This window comes from Ascaphus truei, chromosome 5, assembly GCF_040206685.1.
Source record: "Ascaphus truei isolate aAscTru1 chromosome 5, aAscTru1.hap1, whole genome shotgun sequence".
Classification (NCBI taxonomy): Eukaryota; Metazoa; Chordata; class Amphibia; order Anura; family Ascaphidae; genus Ascaphus; species Ascaphus truei.
In genome coordinates, this window is record NC_134487.1 from 264,968,763 (window position 1) to 264,988,503 (window position 19,741).

At 36.9% G+C, this 19,741-nt stretch overlaps 2 protein-coding genes across 2 annotated transcripts in view; both read left to right on the plus strand.

The window, feature by feature from the left end:
• Positions 1–19,741, plus strand: part of LOC142494746 (protocadherin gamma-B5-like) — a 146,840-nt gene that overhangs the window by 36,602 nt on the left and 90,497 nt on the right. The gene's annotated exons all lie outside the window — the stretch shown is intronic.
• Positions 3,956–5,697, plus strand: LOC142495893 (protocadherin gamma-B2-like). Its single transcript, XM_075601986.1, has one exon. It carries the CDS (start codon positions 4,369–4,371, stop codon positions 5,635–5,637), a length of 1,269 nt encoding a protein of 422 aa, XP_075458101.1. The 5' UTR covers positions 3,956–4,368; the 3' UTR covers positions 5,638–5,697.

The window sequence follows — 19,741 nt, forward strand, 5'->3', positions numbered from 1 at the left end:
AGGTTAGAGCAATGATTTAAATATTTTGTTGCTGTACGTGAGATATAGTTTTAGCAGTTTTCACCCATACAGTACGTTGAAGCATGTTTTTGCCCTTTATTTGTGGAGCATGCACATCAGGTACGATGTTTCAAACCCAAAGGGCTTTTCTACAGGTGAGTGAGCCCTTTAGGCTTGAAACTTCATGTTTGCTTCAATGTATGAACTTGAGATTCTGTTTCTGGTGAAAACTGTTAAACAGTGAGCCCTACACTATATTGACAGTGCTACCTTTTTCAATGTTTAGTTTATATAACATGGCATCTAGATAGGCATGTATTATTAATATACACATATATTCTGTAAATTGTAGTATTCAAGTATTCTGATGTTTTAGGGGATTGGGCTTGTGCTGGCAAAGTTACCCAGTGCTATTTTTTCCTGTACTACTTGGTATTGGTCCACTGCAATCCATTCACAATCAGAGCATATACAGTAAAATAATAAATAACAAAATGTAACAAATAATCAACTTCCCATAGTTGTGTCCAACCATATGGCATGTGTTTTGCTCTCATGTGGAGTCAGCTTGATTTGAACAGGTTTCGGCTTTACCAGTAGTAACTAATGAATATGTACCTTTGAAAAATGCAGTATTTTTAGTACAATATTATCAGTCGTTAATAGTGTTGTGAGACGTTCTTTGAATTGAGCCATTGAAGAGCTAGAAGCTAAACTTGGTCATAGCTACTTTGAAGTGTCTGATGATAGCAAATGAAAGACCATAACAACAAACCACAGTTTCAGGGTAAAAGCCTTGGTTTGTGGGAACTAGCGAGCTTTATAGTGAATTAGGTTTTCATGGTTTATAGTCAGTCGTTTTTACTAATAAGAAGTATTATTATTTGTTTAGTCCTATATATCTGTACTACTTACTCTTTTACACACTATAGTTCAGCTTTGCACTCAGCGTTTTACAATGTGACATATAACAGTGTGTGAGAGGAGTCCATGACTCCCAATACGGTACTTCTGAAGCTGCATTCCACCATGGTCAAGTTGTATTTATTTTTATATATTTTTTACATGAAATGACGGGGGCTGTGCACATCAGCCCTTTACTGGGGGACCCACCAAGTGTGAAAGCTGTTGCCATCAGTAGGAAACTACTGGTGAAGCAAACAGAAAGGGTGACCTATGACATCTGCTACTTGTAAAGCCGTTTAATCAAATATAACAGAAAACTGTGTGTAGAAGGAAATTAAATAGTTGTAGCAGATAAAGCTACAGTATGAAAGGTACAATATGTAAGAGGTTTGTTCTTAATATTAACAATTGCAGTGATTATACTGTATAACCCATCTAGTTGAGTTCATAAGATATGAGAGCCATTAAACCTTTTCTATATCATATGCTTAATGAGAAGGTATAAACTACCTCCTCATTTTCTCAGTCGGTGTTGGTATTGACTATTTGTGAAAGTCCACTGAGCTCTTCAGAGGCAGGTAATCTATGTACTGTAGATAGTCCGTTAAAGCTTGGTGAGGCCTTCAGTATGTTGGGATGAATTCAGTTATTTTGCACAGCAAGTGGTCAGATATCTTGGCCCTGTTCCTTAAACAACAAATAAAGTATGTTTATGTTGTAATGTTTGTGTACTTATTTGATCTTACATTCTGGAATGTGTATATTACATTGTTTTTGTAATCTATTGATTAGGTTGGTATATTTAGCCCAATAAGATATTAAACTATGGAAATATCCAGTATAGCTAAGTGTGAAATGTTATATAAGTGTTAAATCAGCTTGGATTTTGTGTTTAATATTCATTTATTTTTCTAAAATTATTAGTTTAGTTGGTATTTTACCTAAACCCTTTAAAAGTGCTTCCCTACTGCATAATATGTTTGGAGTCTACCTTGTATCATCTTATCTGTCATCTTTTAACACGTAATTCTTAAATCAAGATATAAAATTCTACAGATACAGCCTTCCATTCGGGCTCACGGCCCTCGTGGCTCCCATCTGGTGACCCCCCACCCCGCGCCACACACACGTGTGGCGTGCGCGCAATTCACCTGGCTTTTAAAGTCATCGCATGAATGTGCCGCAGGGGGAGCAATGGACCCACGGAGCGCCCCTGGACACACGGCCCGAGCAGAGGGCTGTATGAATACAGAGATACCTACTTCAGAACAGAAAAACCATAAATATATACATACGTCCGTACATTTTTATACAGTGGGATCAATCACTGAAAACGTTATTGACATATTAAGTTAACGTATGGCATAGGGTATAATATGGTTTACTGAATGGTTTGTCCTTACTTATACCCGTTGACAGATAAAGGCCTATAAAAGTTGAGTGACAGCACTAGGAAAGTGCTGGAGAAGGGACAATGGAGTTTCAGGCCAGGACAAAAAAAGAAAGCAGCAGTAAAAAAAAAAAAAAAAGTTTATTTACTCAAATTTTGTTACGTATTTTCTGTAAAGTTCACCACTGAGAATTTGCAGCTTTGTCAAGCCTTTTTGACAAGCAATCAAGCCTTTTTAATCTACAGTAGGTCCAGAAGTAGGGCTTTTTCTGGAGAGGAGAGAGAAAGAAAGCCCTGGACCTGTTAGGTGAGGGGCAGCATGATTTGATGCCAAGGTACCCTTCCCCTAAGGAGATGTGAGGTTAGTTTAGGGGTGGGGGTTTAGAAGGGTATTTAAGGGGTGGGGGTGATTTTACCTGCCTATTTCTGCAATAATCTGTTGAAGAGAAGTTCTCACTACCCTGTTTTTAGGTCTTAAGGCATGGGGCTTTCAAAAAAGGGTTGGTACATTGCTTAGTAAACGTCACAGCTTGTGAATGTTATGGCAGGAGTAGTGTTTATTTGGGGGAGGACTCAGTCCATATTGGCTCCTGATGGTGAGGTGTCAGATCTCATAAGTTGGCATTTGGGGAAGGCAGTACCATTCACTGCTTTGGAAGGCAGAATGGTGGTGACCTTGCATATGGTGTTTTGGGGGACGATACTATTCCCAGCTTAGGTGGCCAGAATGGTGGTGACCTTACATGTGGTTTTGTGCCATGCAGCCTGGGTGCCGAATGGCGAAGTAGGCACAAGATGAGGGTATCACTCAAGCTCTTTGTAGATGGTTGTGGAGCAATCTGTCTGGGTCTCTAGTTGAGATTAATTGTTATATTTATCATGTTGTGTCAATATTTGTTGTTAAAATAAAGCTGTGATTGTTTTTTCCTCCCAAGAAGTTGTCTAGTGGGGTTATTGGGTATATGAGTGAGGGGCCAGCTTGAGGGGTGGGCAAGTCATGAGAGACAGAAAAAAGGCACATTTTGCTTGGTTTGGGAACAACTCCAGTTCAGATCGCAGCCCTGGGTAAGGAAACGTTGCTGCAGCTATTCTAAAATAGCAGTAATCAGGGCTTATTTATAAACCTGTGGTTTGAAAATTCACAATGGTGATCATTTTTTTTTAGGATTAATAAATTAGTATTTATTGGAACAAGTAACTAGTAAAGAAAATCGATTTTATGACTTTTCTATCCACTTGTTTTCATATTATTTGAACAAAAAATTGTCAGGTTCGTAAATTATACTTGTGTTATTTTTGTATTACTTTGAGCTTTGAGCTTTGAAACATATATGGACTGGATATTTGTTTTTTTTATTGTCAGAAACCACAAGCAAGGAATTTATGCTTTACATTTAGATTATAACACTACAAAATTACCTGAACAAAATTAGCATTTTCTTATGGATTTATGTTTACTAAATTAGATTCATGTAATTTCTTATTATGTAATGCAGTTATTCGTTTTCAGCATTGTCATTTGACTTCTTTAAAGTTAAGATTAATTTGACTCACTTAAACTAATTGTTTAAAACTTTATCAACTATAACTATTGAAGCATATAGTGAACTTCATACTTTTGTGAATATTTCTTAAGGCAAAAGTGCATATAATCAAAAGCATGTATTGTCTATTATACACAGCATACATTACTGACTGTGACATGTTTTCAATAAAAAATATCATAACATATTCCTTGTTAATAAAACTTGGGTATTTTATGTTAAGATCTGAGTACACAATCAAAACTCCTGCAGTTCCACATTTATGCCTCAAAGCGCCGCTGTTCACCAATAAGGAGAAGAAGCTGCAAATGGAGATCCACTGATACTTCTACTAAACACAGTGCAAACCTGCAAGAAGAAACAACCATTTTCAGTTTCTCTTGTGAAGAGAGTGTACTGACTCCTGTTCTCCTAAGGAAGTGGATTTAATACAGTATTTTGTTTCTCGATTGGATTTCAAAAACTGTTCATGTAAAGGAAACTGCATTGGGAGATTAAAACTGCATTGGGAGATTTCAGATACTAAGAATGGCTGAGATGAAAATCCAACAAACACAGAAATACAAGGGGATCAGATGGCAAGTAATATTTTCCTTCTTATTTTCCTGGCTTAGTTATTCAGTCTCTGGTCAGCTTCATTATTCTATTTTTGAAGAAACTAGAAAGGGTTCTACTGTAGGAAATATTGCCAAAGATCTTGGTTTAAATATTAAGGAATTGTCATTTAGAAAATTCCGTATTAATTCTCGTGTCTCAGCGAAATATTTTACTATCAGTTTGGAAAATGGAAACCTGTATGTTAAAGAGAGGATAGATAGAGAGACATTATGTGGGGCAGCAGATACTTGCTTTCTAACCTTTGATGCAGTTGTTGAAAATCCCTTAAATGTTTTCCATGTTAAAGTGGAAATTCAGGATATAAATGACAATCCTCCAAAGTTTTTTCAGAATAAAATTGAATTAGAAATTAGTGAATCTACTTCACTTGGAGCACGATTTGTTTTACAAAATGCAAAAGACCCAGATGTGGGAATTAACTCTCTCCAAAATTACAGACTTAGTGCAAATCAGTATTTTGTATTGAGAGAAAAGACCAACACTGATGGAAGTAAATTTCCAGAACTTTTGTTAGAAAAGTCTTTAGATCGTGAGACGCAAAGTGTTCATGAATTAATATTAACAGCATGTGACGGTGGAAATCCTATACAAACTGGGACTGCTTTAATTAAGATTCTTATAACTGATTTTAATGATAATTTTCCTATATTTACTCAAGAGGTATATAAAGTAAATATCAATGAAAATTCTCCAATCAATTCAACTGTGCTTCATGTAAATGCTACTGATAAAGATGAAGGTACCAATGCAGAAGTCACATACTCTTTCAGCAACATCCCAGAAAATGCCCTCCATACATTTATTATTCATCCCCAAACAGGGGAAATAAAAAATAATGGATATTTGGATTTTGAGATGACAAAAAATTACGAAATGTCTGTACAAGCAAAGGATGGAGGTGGCCTTGTTGCTCATTCAAAGGTAGTAATACAAGTAATAGATGAAAATGATAATGCGCCTGAAATATCCATAACTTCAACATCTACTTCAGTTCCCGAGGATTCTTTACCTAGCACAGTGATAGCACTAATCAACGTCGATGATCTAGACTCTGGAAAAAATAGTGAGGTTGACTGTCAAATCACTGGTGCAGTACCTTTTAAATTAGTTTCGTCATCTGGTACATATTCTAAAATTGTTACAACTAATGCTTTAGACAGAGAAAATATCATATTATAATATCACAATTGTAGCCACTGACAAAGGATCTCCTCCACTGTTCAGCAGAAAAACCATCAGATTGGATGTATCAGATATAAATGACAATCCACCAGTGTTTGAGAAATCTACCTATGTGGTTTATATTCCAGAAAATAATCCACAGGGGGCATCAATATACAGTATACATGCTTCGGATCTTGATACTGAAGAAAACGCAAAGCTTATTTATTCAATTGTCAATGCAAACATTGAAGAACTACCTATATCCTCTCATCTGTCCATTAACCCAGTAAGTGGAGTTCTCTATGCACAGCGATCCTTTGACTATGAGCAGCACAAGGAATTTCAAATCCAAATCAACGCTATAGACAATGGATCCCCGGCTCTGAGTAGCAATGCAACCCTGAAGATTTGTATAGTCGATCAGAATGACAATGCTCCAAAAATTCTCTACCCATCAGCGGGTACTGATGGTCCATCTTTGTTTGAGATGGTTCCTATTGCTGCTGAACAGAATTCTTTAGTAACCAAAGTGGTAGCAGTGGATGCAGACTCTGGACACAATGCTTGGCTCTCCTATCATTTTACACATATATCAGAAATGTCCCTTTTTAACATTAATCAACACACAGGTGAGATCAGGACGTCCCGTGTCTTTCAAGAGAAAGATCCTTTGAGGCAAAGGGTTGTAGTTATGGTGAAGGACAATGGTCACCCCTCTCTCTCAGCCACAGTTACCTTAAACCTGGTCGTTGCAGAGAATTTTCAACAGATGCTTCCTGAACTCAGTAACCAATTCATCAATGCAGACTCTCAATCTAACATGCAAATGTATCTCATAATAGCCGTTGCTCTTATTTCCTTTTTATTTATATTGACTGTGATGTTGGTGATCATATCGAAATGCAAAGAATCCAAAACTTCAACGGCTTTCAGTTCTCTAAGTACCAATATATATTCTCAAGTTGATCCAAGATTATTTTCTAAATTCAATACTGGGACTTTGCCACCTTATTCCTACGATGTTTGTGTGGCCTTGGAGTCAAGTGAAAATGATTTTGCTTTCCTAAAATCTAGTCAAAATGTCCCAATAAGCAGTCTTATTGATGCTGATGATTCGGGAATTGGAAGTGAAAGTGCAAAAGAAACATTATCTACTGGTAATCTTATGAAGGTGAGTCACAATTCTATTTAACAGATCAAGTAATTCTTCATGAATATCTCAAAAATGCAATGTTTTACATTTGTAGTCTATAGTAACTTTATCACTAAAGGCTCATACAAGTATGGTATGGTATGATATTTCCATGTTAGGCATAAACTGCCTTCAAGAAAACCTACTTTAAACTGGGCCAGAGGAGAAAGACCATTTGTACCTTACTATTTACCAAGAGAAATAAGAAATTGTCTTGCTTCTTTCAGCTTTCCTTGATGCTTACAGTAGTTTACTCAGGACTTCTCATCATTACCAATGGGAACCTACCATGAGCACGTCTCTTAGAATATTGGTAGCATGTTTACAGAATCATTTGCATACAACAGCATATTACAGCATGATCATAACACAAAAAATTTACCACTGGAAAATAGTGTAAAAGTATCTGGATACGAGAACCAGGAACGTACACATGTATTTTCTCAGATTGTAATTGTGAGCTGCATATAGTTTCATCCTGGGGAGATGAATGACCAACTAACTAGGTTAGAGCAATGATTTAAATATTTTGTTGCTGTACGTGAGATATAGTTTTAGCAGTTTTCACCCATACAGTACGTTGAAGCATGTTTTTGCCCTTTATTTGTGGAGCATGCACATCAGGTACGATGTTTCAAACCCAAAGGGCTTTTCTACAGGTGAGTGAGCCCTTTAGGCTTGAAACTTCATGTTTGCTTCAATGTATGAACTTGAGATTCTGTTTCTGGTGAAAACTGTTAAACAGTGAGCCCTACACTATATTGACAGTGCTACCTTTTTCAATGTTTAGTTTATATAACATGGCATCTAGATAGGCATGTATTATTAATATACACATATATTCTGTAAATTGTAGTATTCAAGTATTCTGATGTTTTAGGGGATTGGGCTTGTGCTGGCAAAGTTACCCAGTGCTATTTTTTCCTGTACTACTTGGTATTGGTCCACTGCAATCCATTCACAATCAGAGCATATACAGTAAAATAATAAATAACAAAATGTAACAAATAATCAACTTCCCATAGTTGTGTCCAACCATATGGCATGTGTTTTGCTCTCATGTGGAGTCAGCTTGATTTGAACAGGTTTCGGCTTTACCAGTAGTAACTAATGAATATGTACCTTTGAAAAATGCAGTATTTTTAGTACAATATTATCAGTCGTTAATAGTGTTGTGAGACGTTCTTTGAATTGAGCCATTGAAGAGCTAGAAGCTAAACTTGGTCATAGCTACTTTGATGTGTCTGATGATAGCAAATGAAAGACCATAACAACAAACCACAGTTTCAGGGTAAAAGCCTTGGTTTGTGGGAACTAGCGAGCTTTATAGTGAATTAGGTTTTCATGGTTTATAGTCAGTCGTTTTTACTAATAAGAAGTATTATTATTTGTTTAGTCCTATATATCTGTACTACTTACTCTTTTACACACTATAGTTCAGCTTTGCACTCAGCGTTTTACAATGTGACATATAATATTGCAAAAAACAGAGTTGTACAGTGTCAGTTTGTGGACAGGTTCTACAAACACAGATGGAAACAGTGTGTGAGAGGAGTCCATGACTCCCAATACGGTACTTCTGAAGCTGCATTCCACCATGGTCAAGTTGTATTTATTTTTATATATTTTTTACATGAAATGACGGGGGCTGTGCACATCAGCCCTTTACTGGGGGACCCACCAAGTGTGAAAGCTGTTGCCATCAGTAGGAAACTACTGGTGAAGCAAACAGAAAGGGTGACCTATGACATCTGCTACTTGTAAAGCCGTTTAATCAAATATACCAGAACACTGTGTGTAGAAGGAAATTAAATAGTTGTATCAGATAAAGCTACAGTATGAAAGGTACAATATGTAAGAGGTTTGTTCTTAATATTAACAATTGCAGTGATTATATAACCCATCTAGTTGAGTTCATATGATATGAGAGCCATTAGACCTTTTCTGATATCATATGCTTAATGAGAAGGTATAAACTACCTCCACATTTTCTCAGTCGGTGTTGGTATTGACTATTTGTGAAAGTCCACTGAGCTCTTCAGAGATAGGTAAACTATGTACTGTAGATAGTCCGTTAAAGCTTGGTGAGGCCTTCAGTATGTTGGGATGAATTCAGTTATTTTGCACAGCAAGTGGTCAGATATCTTGGCCCTGTTCCTTAAACAACAAATAAAGTATGTTTATGTTGTAATGTTTGTGTACTTATTCGATCTTACATTCTGGAATGTGTATATTACATTGTTTTTGTAATCTATTGATTAGGTTGGTATATTTAGCCCAATAAGATATTAAACTATGGAAATATCCAGTATAGCTAAGTGTGAAGTGTTATATAAGTGATTTTCAGCTTGGATTTTGTGTTTAATATTCATTTACTTTTCTAAAATTATTAGTTTAGTTGGTATTTTTACCTAAACCCTTTAAAAGTGCTTCCCTACTGCATCATATGTTTGGAGTCTGCCTTGTATCATCTTATCTGTCATCTTTTAACACTTAATTCTTAAATCAAGATATAAAATTCTACAGATACAGCCTTCCATTCAGGCTCACGGCCCTCATGGCTCCCATCTGGTGACCCCCCACCCCAAAGGCCTATAAAAGTTCAGTGACAGCACTAGGAAAGTGCTGGAGAAGGGACAATGGAGTTTCAGGCCAGGACAAAAAAAGAAAGCAGCAGTAAAAAAAAAAAAAAAAGTTTATTCACTCAAATTTTGTTACGTATTTTCTGTAAAGTTCACCACTGAGAATTTGTAGCTTTGTCAAGCCTTTTTAATCTACAGTAGGTCCAGAAGTAGGGCTTTTGCTGGAGAGGAGAGAGAAAGAAAGCCCTGGACCTGTTGGGTGAGGGGCGGCATGACTTGATGCCAAGGTACCCCTCCCCAAAGGAGATGTGAGGTTAGTTTAGGGGTGGGGGTTTAGAAGGGTATTTAAGGGGGGGAGTGATTTTACCTCCCTATTTCTGGAAGGATCTGTTGAAAAGAAGTTCCCACTGCCCTGTTTTTAGGTCTTAAGGAATGGGGCTTTCAAAAAAGAGTTGGTGCATTGCTCAGTAAACGTCATAGCTTATGAATGTTATGGCAGGAGTAGTGTTTATTCGGGGGAGGACTCAGTCAGTATTGGCTCCTGATGGTGAGGTGTCAGACCTCATAAGTTGACATTTGGGGAAGGCAGTAACATTCACTGCTTTGGCAGCCAGAATGGTGGTGACCTAACATATGGTGTTTTGGGTGCGATACCATTCCCAGCTTAGGTGGCCAGAATGGTGATGACCTTACATGTGGTTTTGTGCCATGCAGCCTGGGTGCCAAATGGCAAAGTAGGCATGAGATGAGGGTATCACTCAAGCTTTTTGTAGATGGTAGTGGAGCAATCTGTCTGGGTCTCTAGTTGAGATTAATTGTTATATTTATCATGTTGTGTCAATATTTGTTGTTAAAATAAAGCTGTGATTGTTTTTTCCTCCCAATAAGTTGTCTAGTGGGGTTATTGGGTATACGAGTGAGGGGCCGGCTTGAGGGGTGGGCAAGTCACGAGAGACAGAAAAAAGGCACATTTTGCTTGGTTTGGGAACAACTCCAGTTCAGATCCCAGCCCTGGGTAAGGAAACGTTGCTGCAGCTATTCTAAAATAGCAGTAATCAGGGCTTATTTATAAACCTGTGGTTTGAAAATTCACAATGGTGATCATTTCTTTTTAGGAGTTATAAATAAGTATTTATTGGAACAAGTAACTAGTAAAGAAAATCGATTTTATGACATTTCTATCCACTTGTTTTCATATTATTTGAACGAAAAATTGTCAGGTTCATAAATTATACTTGTGTTATTTCTGTATTACTTTGAGCTTTGAAACATATAAGGACTGGATATTTGTTTGTTTTTTATTGTCAGAAAACCCCAAAGCAAGGAATTTATGCTTTACATTTAGATTATAACACTACAAAATTACATGAACCAAATTTGCATTTTCTTATGGATTTATGTTTACTAAATTAGATTCATGTAATTTCTTATTATGTAATGCAGTAATTCGTTTTCAGCATTGTCATTTGACTTCTTTAAAGTTAAGATTAATTTGACTCACAAACTAATTATTTAAAACTTTATCAACTATAACTATTGATGCTTAAATCCAACTGACATGAAGCATATAGTGAACTTCATACTTTTCTGAATATTTCTTAAGGGAAAAGTGAACATAATCAAAAGCATGTATTGCCTATTATACACAACAACAATTACTGACTGACATGTTTTCAATAAAAAATATCATAACATCCTCCTTGTTAATAAAACGTGGGTATTTTATGTTAAGATCTGAGTACACAATCAAAGCTCCTGCAGTTCCACATTTGTGCCTCAAAGCGCCGCTGTTCACCAATAGGAGAAGAAGCTGCAAATGGAGATCCACTGACACTTCCACTAAACACAGTGCAAACCTGCAAGAAGAAACAACCATTTTCAGTTTCTCTTGTGAAGAGACTGTACTGACTCCTGTTCTCCTAAGGAAGTGGATTTAATACAATACTTTATTTCTCAATTGGATTTCAAAAACTGTTCATGTAAAGGAAACTGCATTGGGAGATTTCAGATACTAAGAATGGCTGAGATGAAAATCCAACAAGCACAGAAATACCAGGGGATCAGATGGCAAGTAATGTTTTCCTTCTTATTTTCCTGGCTTTGTCATTCAGTTTCTGGTCAGCTTCATTACTCTATTTTTGAAGAAACTAGAAAAGGTTCTACTGTTGGAAATATTGCCAAAGATCTTGGTTTAAATATTAAGGATTTGTCATTTAGAAAATTCCGTATTAATTCTCGTGTCTCAGAGAAATATTTTACTATCAGTTTAGAAAATGGAAACCTATATGTTAAAGAGAGGATAGATAGAGAGACATTGTGTGAATCTGCAGATACTTGCTTTCTAACCTTTGATGCAGTTGTTGAAAATCCCTTAAATGTTTTCCATGTTAAAGTGGAAATTCAGGATATAAATGACAATCCTCCAAGATTTTTTCAGAATACAATTGAATTAGAAATGAGTGAATATACTTCACTTGGAGCACGATTTGTTTTACAAAATGCAAAAGACCCAGATGTGGGAATTAACTCTCTCCAAAATTACAGACTTAGTGCAAATCAGCATTTTGTGTTGAGAGAAAAGACCAACACTGATGGAAGTAAATTTCCAGAACTTTTGTTAGAAAAGTCTTTAGATCGTGAGACGCAAAGTGTTCATGAATTAATATTAACAGCATGTGACGGTGGAAATCCTATACAAACTGGGACTGCTTTAATTAAGATTCTTATAACTGATTTTAATGATAATTTTCCTATATTTACTCAAGAGGTATATAAAGTAAATATAAATGAAAATACTCCAATCAATTCAACTGTGCTTCATGTAAATGCTACTGATAAAGATGAAGGTACCAACTCAGAAGTCACATACTCTTTCAGCAACATCCCTGAAAATGCCATTCATACATTTATTATTCATCCCCAAACTGGGGAAATAAAAAATAATGGATATTTGGATTTTGAGATGACAAGAAATTATGAAATGTCTGTACAAGCAAAGGATGGAGGTGGCCTTGTTGCTCATTCAAAGGTAGTAATACAAGTAATAGATGAAAATGATAATGCGCCTGAAATATCCATTGCCTCAATATCTACTCCAGTTCCCGAGGATTCTTTACCTGGCACAGTGATAGCACTAATCAAGGTCGATGATCTAGACTCTGGAAAAAATAGTGAGGTTGACTGTCAAATCACAGGCACAGTACCTTTTAAATTAGTATCGTCATCTGGTACCTATTCTAAAATTGTTACAACTAGTACTTTAGACAGAGAACACATATCATATTATAATATCACAATTGTAGCCACTGACAAAGGATCTCCTCCACTGTTCGGCAGAAAAACCATCAGATTTGATGTATCAGATATAAATGACAATCCACCAGTGTTTGAGAAATCTACCTATGTGGTTTATATTCCAGAAAATAATCCACAGGGGGCATCAATATACAGTATACATGCTTCGGATCTTGATACTGAAGAAAACGCAAAGCTTATTTATTCAATTGTCAATGCAAACATTGAAGAGCTTCCTATATCCTCTCATCTGTCCATTAACCCAGTAAGTGGAGTTCTCTATGCACAGCGATCCTTTGACTATGAGCAGCACAAGGAATTTCAAATCCAAATCAACGCTATAGACAATGGATCCCCGGCTCTGAGCAGCAATGCGACCCTGAAGATTTGTATAGTAGATCAGAATGACAATGCTCCAAAAATTCTCTACCCATCACCAGGTATTGATGTTTCCTCTTTGTTTGAGATGGTTCCTTTTGCTGCTGAACAAAATACTTTAGTAACCAAAGTGGTAGCAGTGGATGCAGACTCTGGACACAATGCTTGGCTCTCTTATCATTTTATACATATATCAGAAATTTCCCTATTTAGCATTAATCGACACACAGGTGAAATCAGGACATCCCGTGTCTTTCAAGAGAAAGATCCTTTGAGGCAAAGGGTTGTAGTTATGGTGAAGGACAATGGAGACCCCTCTCTCTCAGCCACAGTTACCTTAAACCTGGTTGTTGCAGAGAATTTTCAACAGGTTCTTCCTGAACTCAGTAACCAATTCAGCAATGCAGACTCTCAATCTAATATGCAAATGTATCTCATAATAGCCGTTGCTCTAATTTCCTTTTTATTTATTTTGACCGTGATGTTGGTGATCATATCGAAATGCAAAGAATCCAAAACTTCAACGGCTTTCAATACTCTAGGTGCCAATATATATTCTCAAGTTGATCCCAGATTCTTTTCTAAATACAATACTGGGACTTTGCCACCTTATTCATACGATGTTTGTGTGGCCTTGGAGTCAAGTGAAAATGACTTTGCCTTCTTAAAACCTAGTCAAAATGTCCCAATAACCAGTCTTATTGATGCTGATGATTCGGGAATTGGAAGCGAAAGTGCAAAAGAAACATTATCTACTGGCAATCTTATGAAGGTGAGTCACAATTCTATTTAACAGATCAAGTCATTCTTCATCAAAAATTGTATGTTTTACATTTGTAGTCTATAATAGGTTTATCACTAAAGCCTCATATAAGAACGGCATGGTATGATATTTCCATGTTGGGCATAAACTCCCTTCAAGAAAACCTATGTTACACTGGGCCAGAGGAGAAAGCCCACTTGCTTCTTTCAGCTTACCTTGATGCTTAATTTATTCAGGACTTCTCATTGTTACCGATGGTAACCTACCATGAGCACATGTCTCTTAGAATATTGGTAGCATGTTTATAACATCGTTTGCATACAACAGCATATTACAGCTTGATAATATCACATAAGCTTTACCACTGGAAAATAGTGTTTAAAGTCTCTGGATTTGAGTTCCGGGAGAGCTCTTCCCTGAGGCATTTAAATTAAATGCTGGGGGACCGGGTGAGGCCTCGGCAACCTAAACTTACTGTGATTCAGCTGGCTTCTGGTCACGAATTTCTATGGGGGGCGGGCGGTTACAGATGCCCCGCGCTCTTCCCCACAGCATTTAAATTAAATGCCGGGGGAGGCATGAGGCCTCTGTAACTCCCTTACCTGCTTTCTGCCGGGTCTTCTGCGATGCGTCGCCATGGCAACGCACGTCCAATGACGTGGGCGTCACGTGACGTCACATGACTTGCGGCGTCATTTGACGCCGAGTCCTTGGAGAGGATTGGCACGAATGTGGTTGCCGGGCAGGGGGGCGCAGCTCAAGAAGTTTGCGCACCCCTGGGGTAGAGCAAGGATTTTAATATTTTGGTTCTGTGCAGTTGTATAACATCAACAAAGTAAGATATATTTTTAGCAGAAAAAAGGAATTAATTAATGCAGCTGCTAAACCTCACACCAAAATGTTATAAGACACAACATTGAAAAAGGGAACACTGTGAATATAGAACTCACTGTTTAGCACCTTTCATACATTGAAGTAAGTTTTTGCCCTTTATTTGTGGCGCATGCAAAGCAGATACAACGTACAGTATCAAGCCCAAAGGACTTTTCTTCAGGGAGTAGCCCTGTGGGCTTGAAATGTCATGGTTGCTTCAAAGTATGGACTTGAGAGTATGGTTCTAATTTGCTAATTTATTTGATAATAGCCCTAGCACTAATGTCATTGTTTTTGACTGTAATGTTGGTGATTACAGTATGTGCAACCGTCAACAGGTTTTTGTTCTCTAACAGGGGTGTTACTCTGTGTGGGCCCACACCGTAAACCCCTTAAGGCCTTAGTAATAACAAAGGGAGGTTACATATGTCTCATATATTTCTAAATGTACTTGTCTGTAACTTGTACAGTATGAGCAAATAACGAATACTGTTTAATATACAATACATAAATCTTTTTGAGATCATACCATAACTAAGGAAAGCATGCTGTAGCTGTTCTAAAGTTATACTGTGCTTTGTGTAAAAGCAAGTGATAAAGATGAAGGTGCAATCCAGAAATTATGTATTCTATTAGCACCATTTCAGACAATATTCTGCACATTTTTAGTTGTGATCCTGAAAGTGGAGAAATGAAAACTAAGGAAATTTGGATTTTGAGGTGACAAGAAATGTTGAAATGTCTGTACTGTACAAGCTACAGATGGAGGTGGCCTTGTAGCTCACGTCAAAACAGTAATAGATGAAACCTTTAGCCCTGAATTAATTCTGCAGTTTTACTTTAGAATTCCTAAAATATTATGAAGTTAATACATACTCTAAACAAATGTACTTTTGGAAATACTACTGCTAAGTACTTGGATAGGCTCTAAGGTGTCTTAAGGTGTCTTGTGGAAGAGAACCACTTAGGAGGTTATTAAATATATGCTGAAGTAGCCGCTCAGGCTGTTTTCGGCAGAAATTCACAAGACAAATATTATTTTGGTAATATTCCAGAAGATGTACTGCATTATTTCAGTATTAACACTAACAATGGTGAAATAAAAACTGCAGACAGTTGTGACTTAGTAGTGACTAAAGCTGTGGCCAAGGTGCAGCGACGGGCCCTTGGCGTGATCGAATCAATGTTATTCGATGAGCATGTCCACACCTGCGTGTGCGTGCGTGCATGTGTACGTACGCTTAGCAATGCTCAGCGCTTGGGGAGAAAGGGAAAATTGATTTCCAAGAGCGCTTAAGGGTCACATAACCCTTCAACAACGAATCAGCGCACACACACGATCCAGGCAATGACACCCCCCCCCCCTTCAGTATGTGAAAAAAAGAATGGCTGGGGCCTACTAAAGTGGTGATACAAATATAATATAATAAATATAATATACAAATACAATATACGTAGTTTAAAATGCATTTGTGAAAATCCTTATCCTCTATCCCCTATATTTCTGCTACAACTAATATAGCCATAATATAGTTTCTGCAAAATAATAAACTTTCAGAAAGACAAAGGGGCCTATGCAGAGAGCAGCGCTATTTCGAAATTCGCCATTTTTTGGAGAAAATCGCGCAGAAAGCAGCAGAAAATGGCGAGTTCCGAAAAACGCGCCAATTTTTCTTTTCTATTTGTAAAACTCGCCTCGCGGCTGGCGAGAACCTCAGTCTCGCCAGTTTTAAAAATATCCGTATGCAGAGAGGCGCGAACGGCATCTAGCGGCTGTCTCCTTTTTGCCTCGCCAAAAAAAACTGGCAAGAAGCTGCCGCTCGCGGCCATTGCAAAGGGAAAAAAAAGGCGCGAATTTGTTTTTACACGTTTCTGAAGCGCGCATCTCGCCAATTTAAACTCGCCACACGCATCCATGTTAAACATAGCAGAATTCGCACTTTTCTGCATATGGAGAATAAAACTCTCCAAAAAAGCTACTTTTTAATAAATTCGCCAATTTTAAAATTCGCTGCTCTCTGCATAGGCCCCAAAGTATTTAATAAACAATAAAGCACATTTACAGCGGATTTTTCCTTAATAGTTGACGTGGTAGAATACAAGCAGCATATTAAACCAAACACATGCAAACATTAGTGCAAATGTAAACAATACATCCATTAGAAACTATAGTTATAAAGTTTTCCAGAAGGACGTGAAGTCTTCCGGGTACTATTTTGAAAGGTTTACGGTTTATATACGCAAGAAGGTCACAAGAAGTTATTTCTATAATGTATACTTTAAAAAAAATAAAAAGTAGTAGTATTCAGTGCTTTGCTGTACAGCCACAATTTCAATAACAGTTATTCGTTCAGCAATATCTACCACATAACGATGTATTTTCTGTACATTTCCAAGTTATTGTCCCTTGTTTATCAATGCTACTAAAAATAGATAGAAATAAAAGTCCCTGCTAAATAATAGCACTGATTATTCGTCTTCTTTGTTATACACAATATAATTAGCTGAAATCAATTTATTTTCTTTGTTCTATAAAAACGATTAAGGAATCGTATTGATAAAACATATTACTGTAGATCACTAAGATATTTTCAGATCTCCTGCAGTTCCACATTTGTGCCTCAGAGCGCCGCTGTTCACCAATAAGGTGAAGAAGCTGGAACTGGAGATCAACTGGCACATTCACCAGTCAGACACAGTGCATATCTGCAAGAGAGAAGAGATACATTTATATTCAGTTTCTCATATAAAAAAGGATCTATCTGCTGAATTTCTCATAAGCGAGTAGATTCTACATGCATGTTATTTGTGCCTTTGGATTAGAAGCACAAACAGAAATTTCCTTTTTGAGATCTCAGGGACATAGGTTTTCTGCTCATATTTTCCTGGGGAAGTGGATTTCTCATTGTATTTTCTTCTCTTCACTGGATTATAAAAATTGTTCATAGTGAAGGAAACTGCACTGGAAGATTTCAAATACCAAGAATGGCTGAGACACAGATGTACAAGGGGATCAGATGGCAAGTAATGTTTTCCTCCTTATTTTTCTGGCTTTGTCATTCAGTCTCTGGTCAGCTTCATTATTCCATTAATGAAGAAACTAGAAAAGGTTCTATGGTAGGAAATATTGCAAAAGATCTTGGATTAAATATTAAGGAATTGTCACTTCGTAAACTCCGTATTGATTCTCATGTCTCAGAGAAATATTTTACTATCAATTTGGAAAATGGGAATCTTTATGTTAGTGATAGAATAGACAGAGAGACACTGTGTGGGGCAGCAGCTACTTGCTTTCTAACCTTTGATGCAGTGGTTGAAAATCCCTTAAATGTTTTCCCTGTTAAAGTAGAAATTCAGGATATAAATGACAATCCTCCAAGATTTTTTCACGAAACAATTAAATTAGAAATCATGGAATCTACTTTACCAGGAGCAAGATTTGTTTTACAAAATGCACAAGATCCAGATGTGGGTACTAATTCCCTGCAAAGCTATAAGCTAAGTGGCAATCAAAATTTTGTACTGGGTGAGAAGATCAGTAAAGATAGAATTAAGTTTCCAGAACTGGTGTTAGAAAAATCTTTAGACCGTGAGACGCAAAGTATTCATGAATTAATATTAACAGCCTCAGATGGAGGAAATCCATTTCAAACTGGCACTACTCTAATTAAGATTATTATTACTGATGTTAATGATAATATTCCTGTATTTACTCAAGAGATATATAAAGTGAGTTTAAATGAAAATACTCCAATCAATTTTACTGTGCTTTGTGTAAAAGCAAGTGATAAAGATGAAGGTACCAACGCACAAATCACGTATTCTTTTAGCACAATTTCAGAAAATGTTTTACACATCTTCAGTATTGATCCTGAAAGTGGAGAAATTAAAACTAAAGGAAATTTGGATTTTGAGGTCACAAGAAATTATGAAATGTCTGTACAAGCTATGGATGGAGGGGGCCTTGTTGCCCATTCCAAAGTAGTAATACAAATTATAGATGAAAATGACAATGTACCTGAAATAGTTATTACCTCAATATCTACTCCAGTTCCAGAAGATTCAGTACCTGGCACAGTGATAGCACTAATCAAAGTCCATGATTTAGACTCTGGAGAAAACGGTGAGATTGACTGTCAAATCACAGGTGCAGTACCTTTTAAATTACTATCATCATCTGGTACCTATTATAAAATTGTTACAACAAGTGCACTAGACAGAGAAAAAATATCCTATTATAATATCACAATTGTAGCTACTGACAAAGGATCTCCTGAACTGTCTAAAAGAAAAATCATCAGATTGGATGTAGGAGATATAAATGACAATCCACCAGTTTTTGAGAAATCTATTTATGTTGCTTATGTGCCAGAAAATAATTCACCAGGAGCTTCAATATACAGTATACATGCTTCAGATCTTGATACTGACGAAAATGCTAAAGTTATTTATTCAATTGTCAACACAGATACAGAAGAATTAACTGTATCATCTTATGTATCCATTAACCTAGAGACTGGAGTTCTCTATGCACAGCGATCATTTGACTACGAGCAGCAAAAGGAATTTCAAATTCAGATTATGGCCAATGATAGCGGATATCCACAACTGAGCAGCAATGCTACATTACGGATCTGTATAATAGACCAGAATGATAATGCACCAACCATTCTGTACCCCTCATCAGGGCCTGATAGTTCATCTATGTTTGAGATAGTTCCATTTACTTCTGAAACAGGATCTTTAATAACGAAAGTGGTAGCAGTGGACGCTGACTCTGGACACAACGCTTGGCTCTCTTATCATTTCACACAAGTATCAGAACCATCCCACTTTAGCATTAATCGACACACAGGTGAAATCAGGACATCGCGTGTCTTTCAAGAGAAAGATGCTCCAAGGGAAAGAGTTGTGGTTATGGTGAAGGACAATGGGGATCCCTCTCTATCAGCCACAGTTACTTGTAACCTGGTTATTGCAGAGAATTTTCAACAAGTTCTTCCTGAACTTACAAACCAAATCAGTGATCCAAACTCT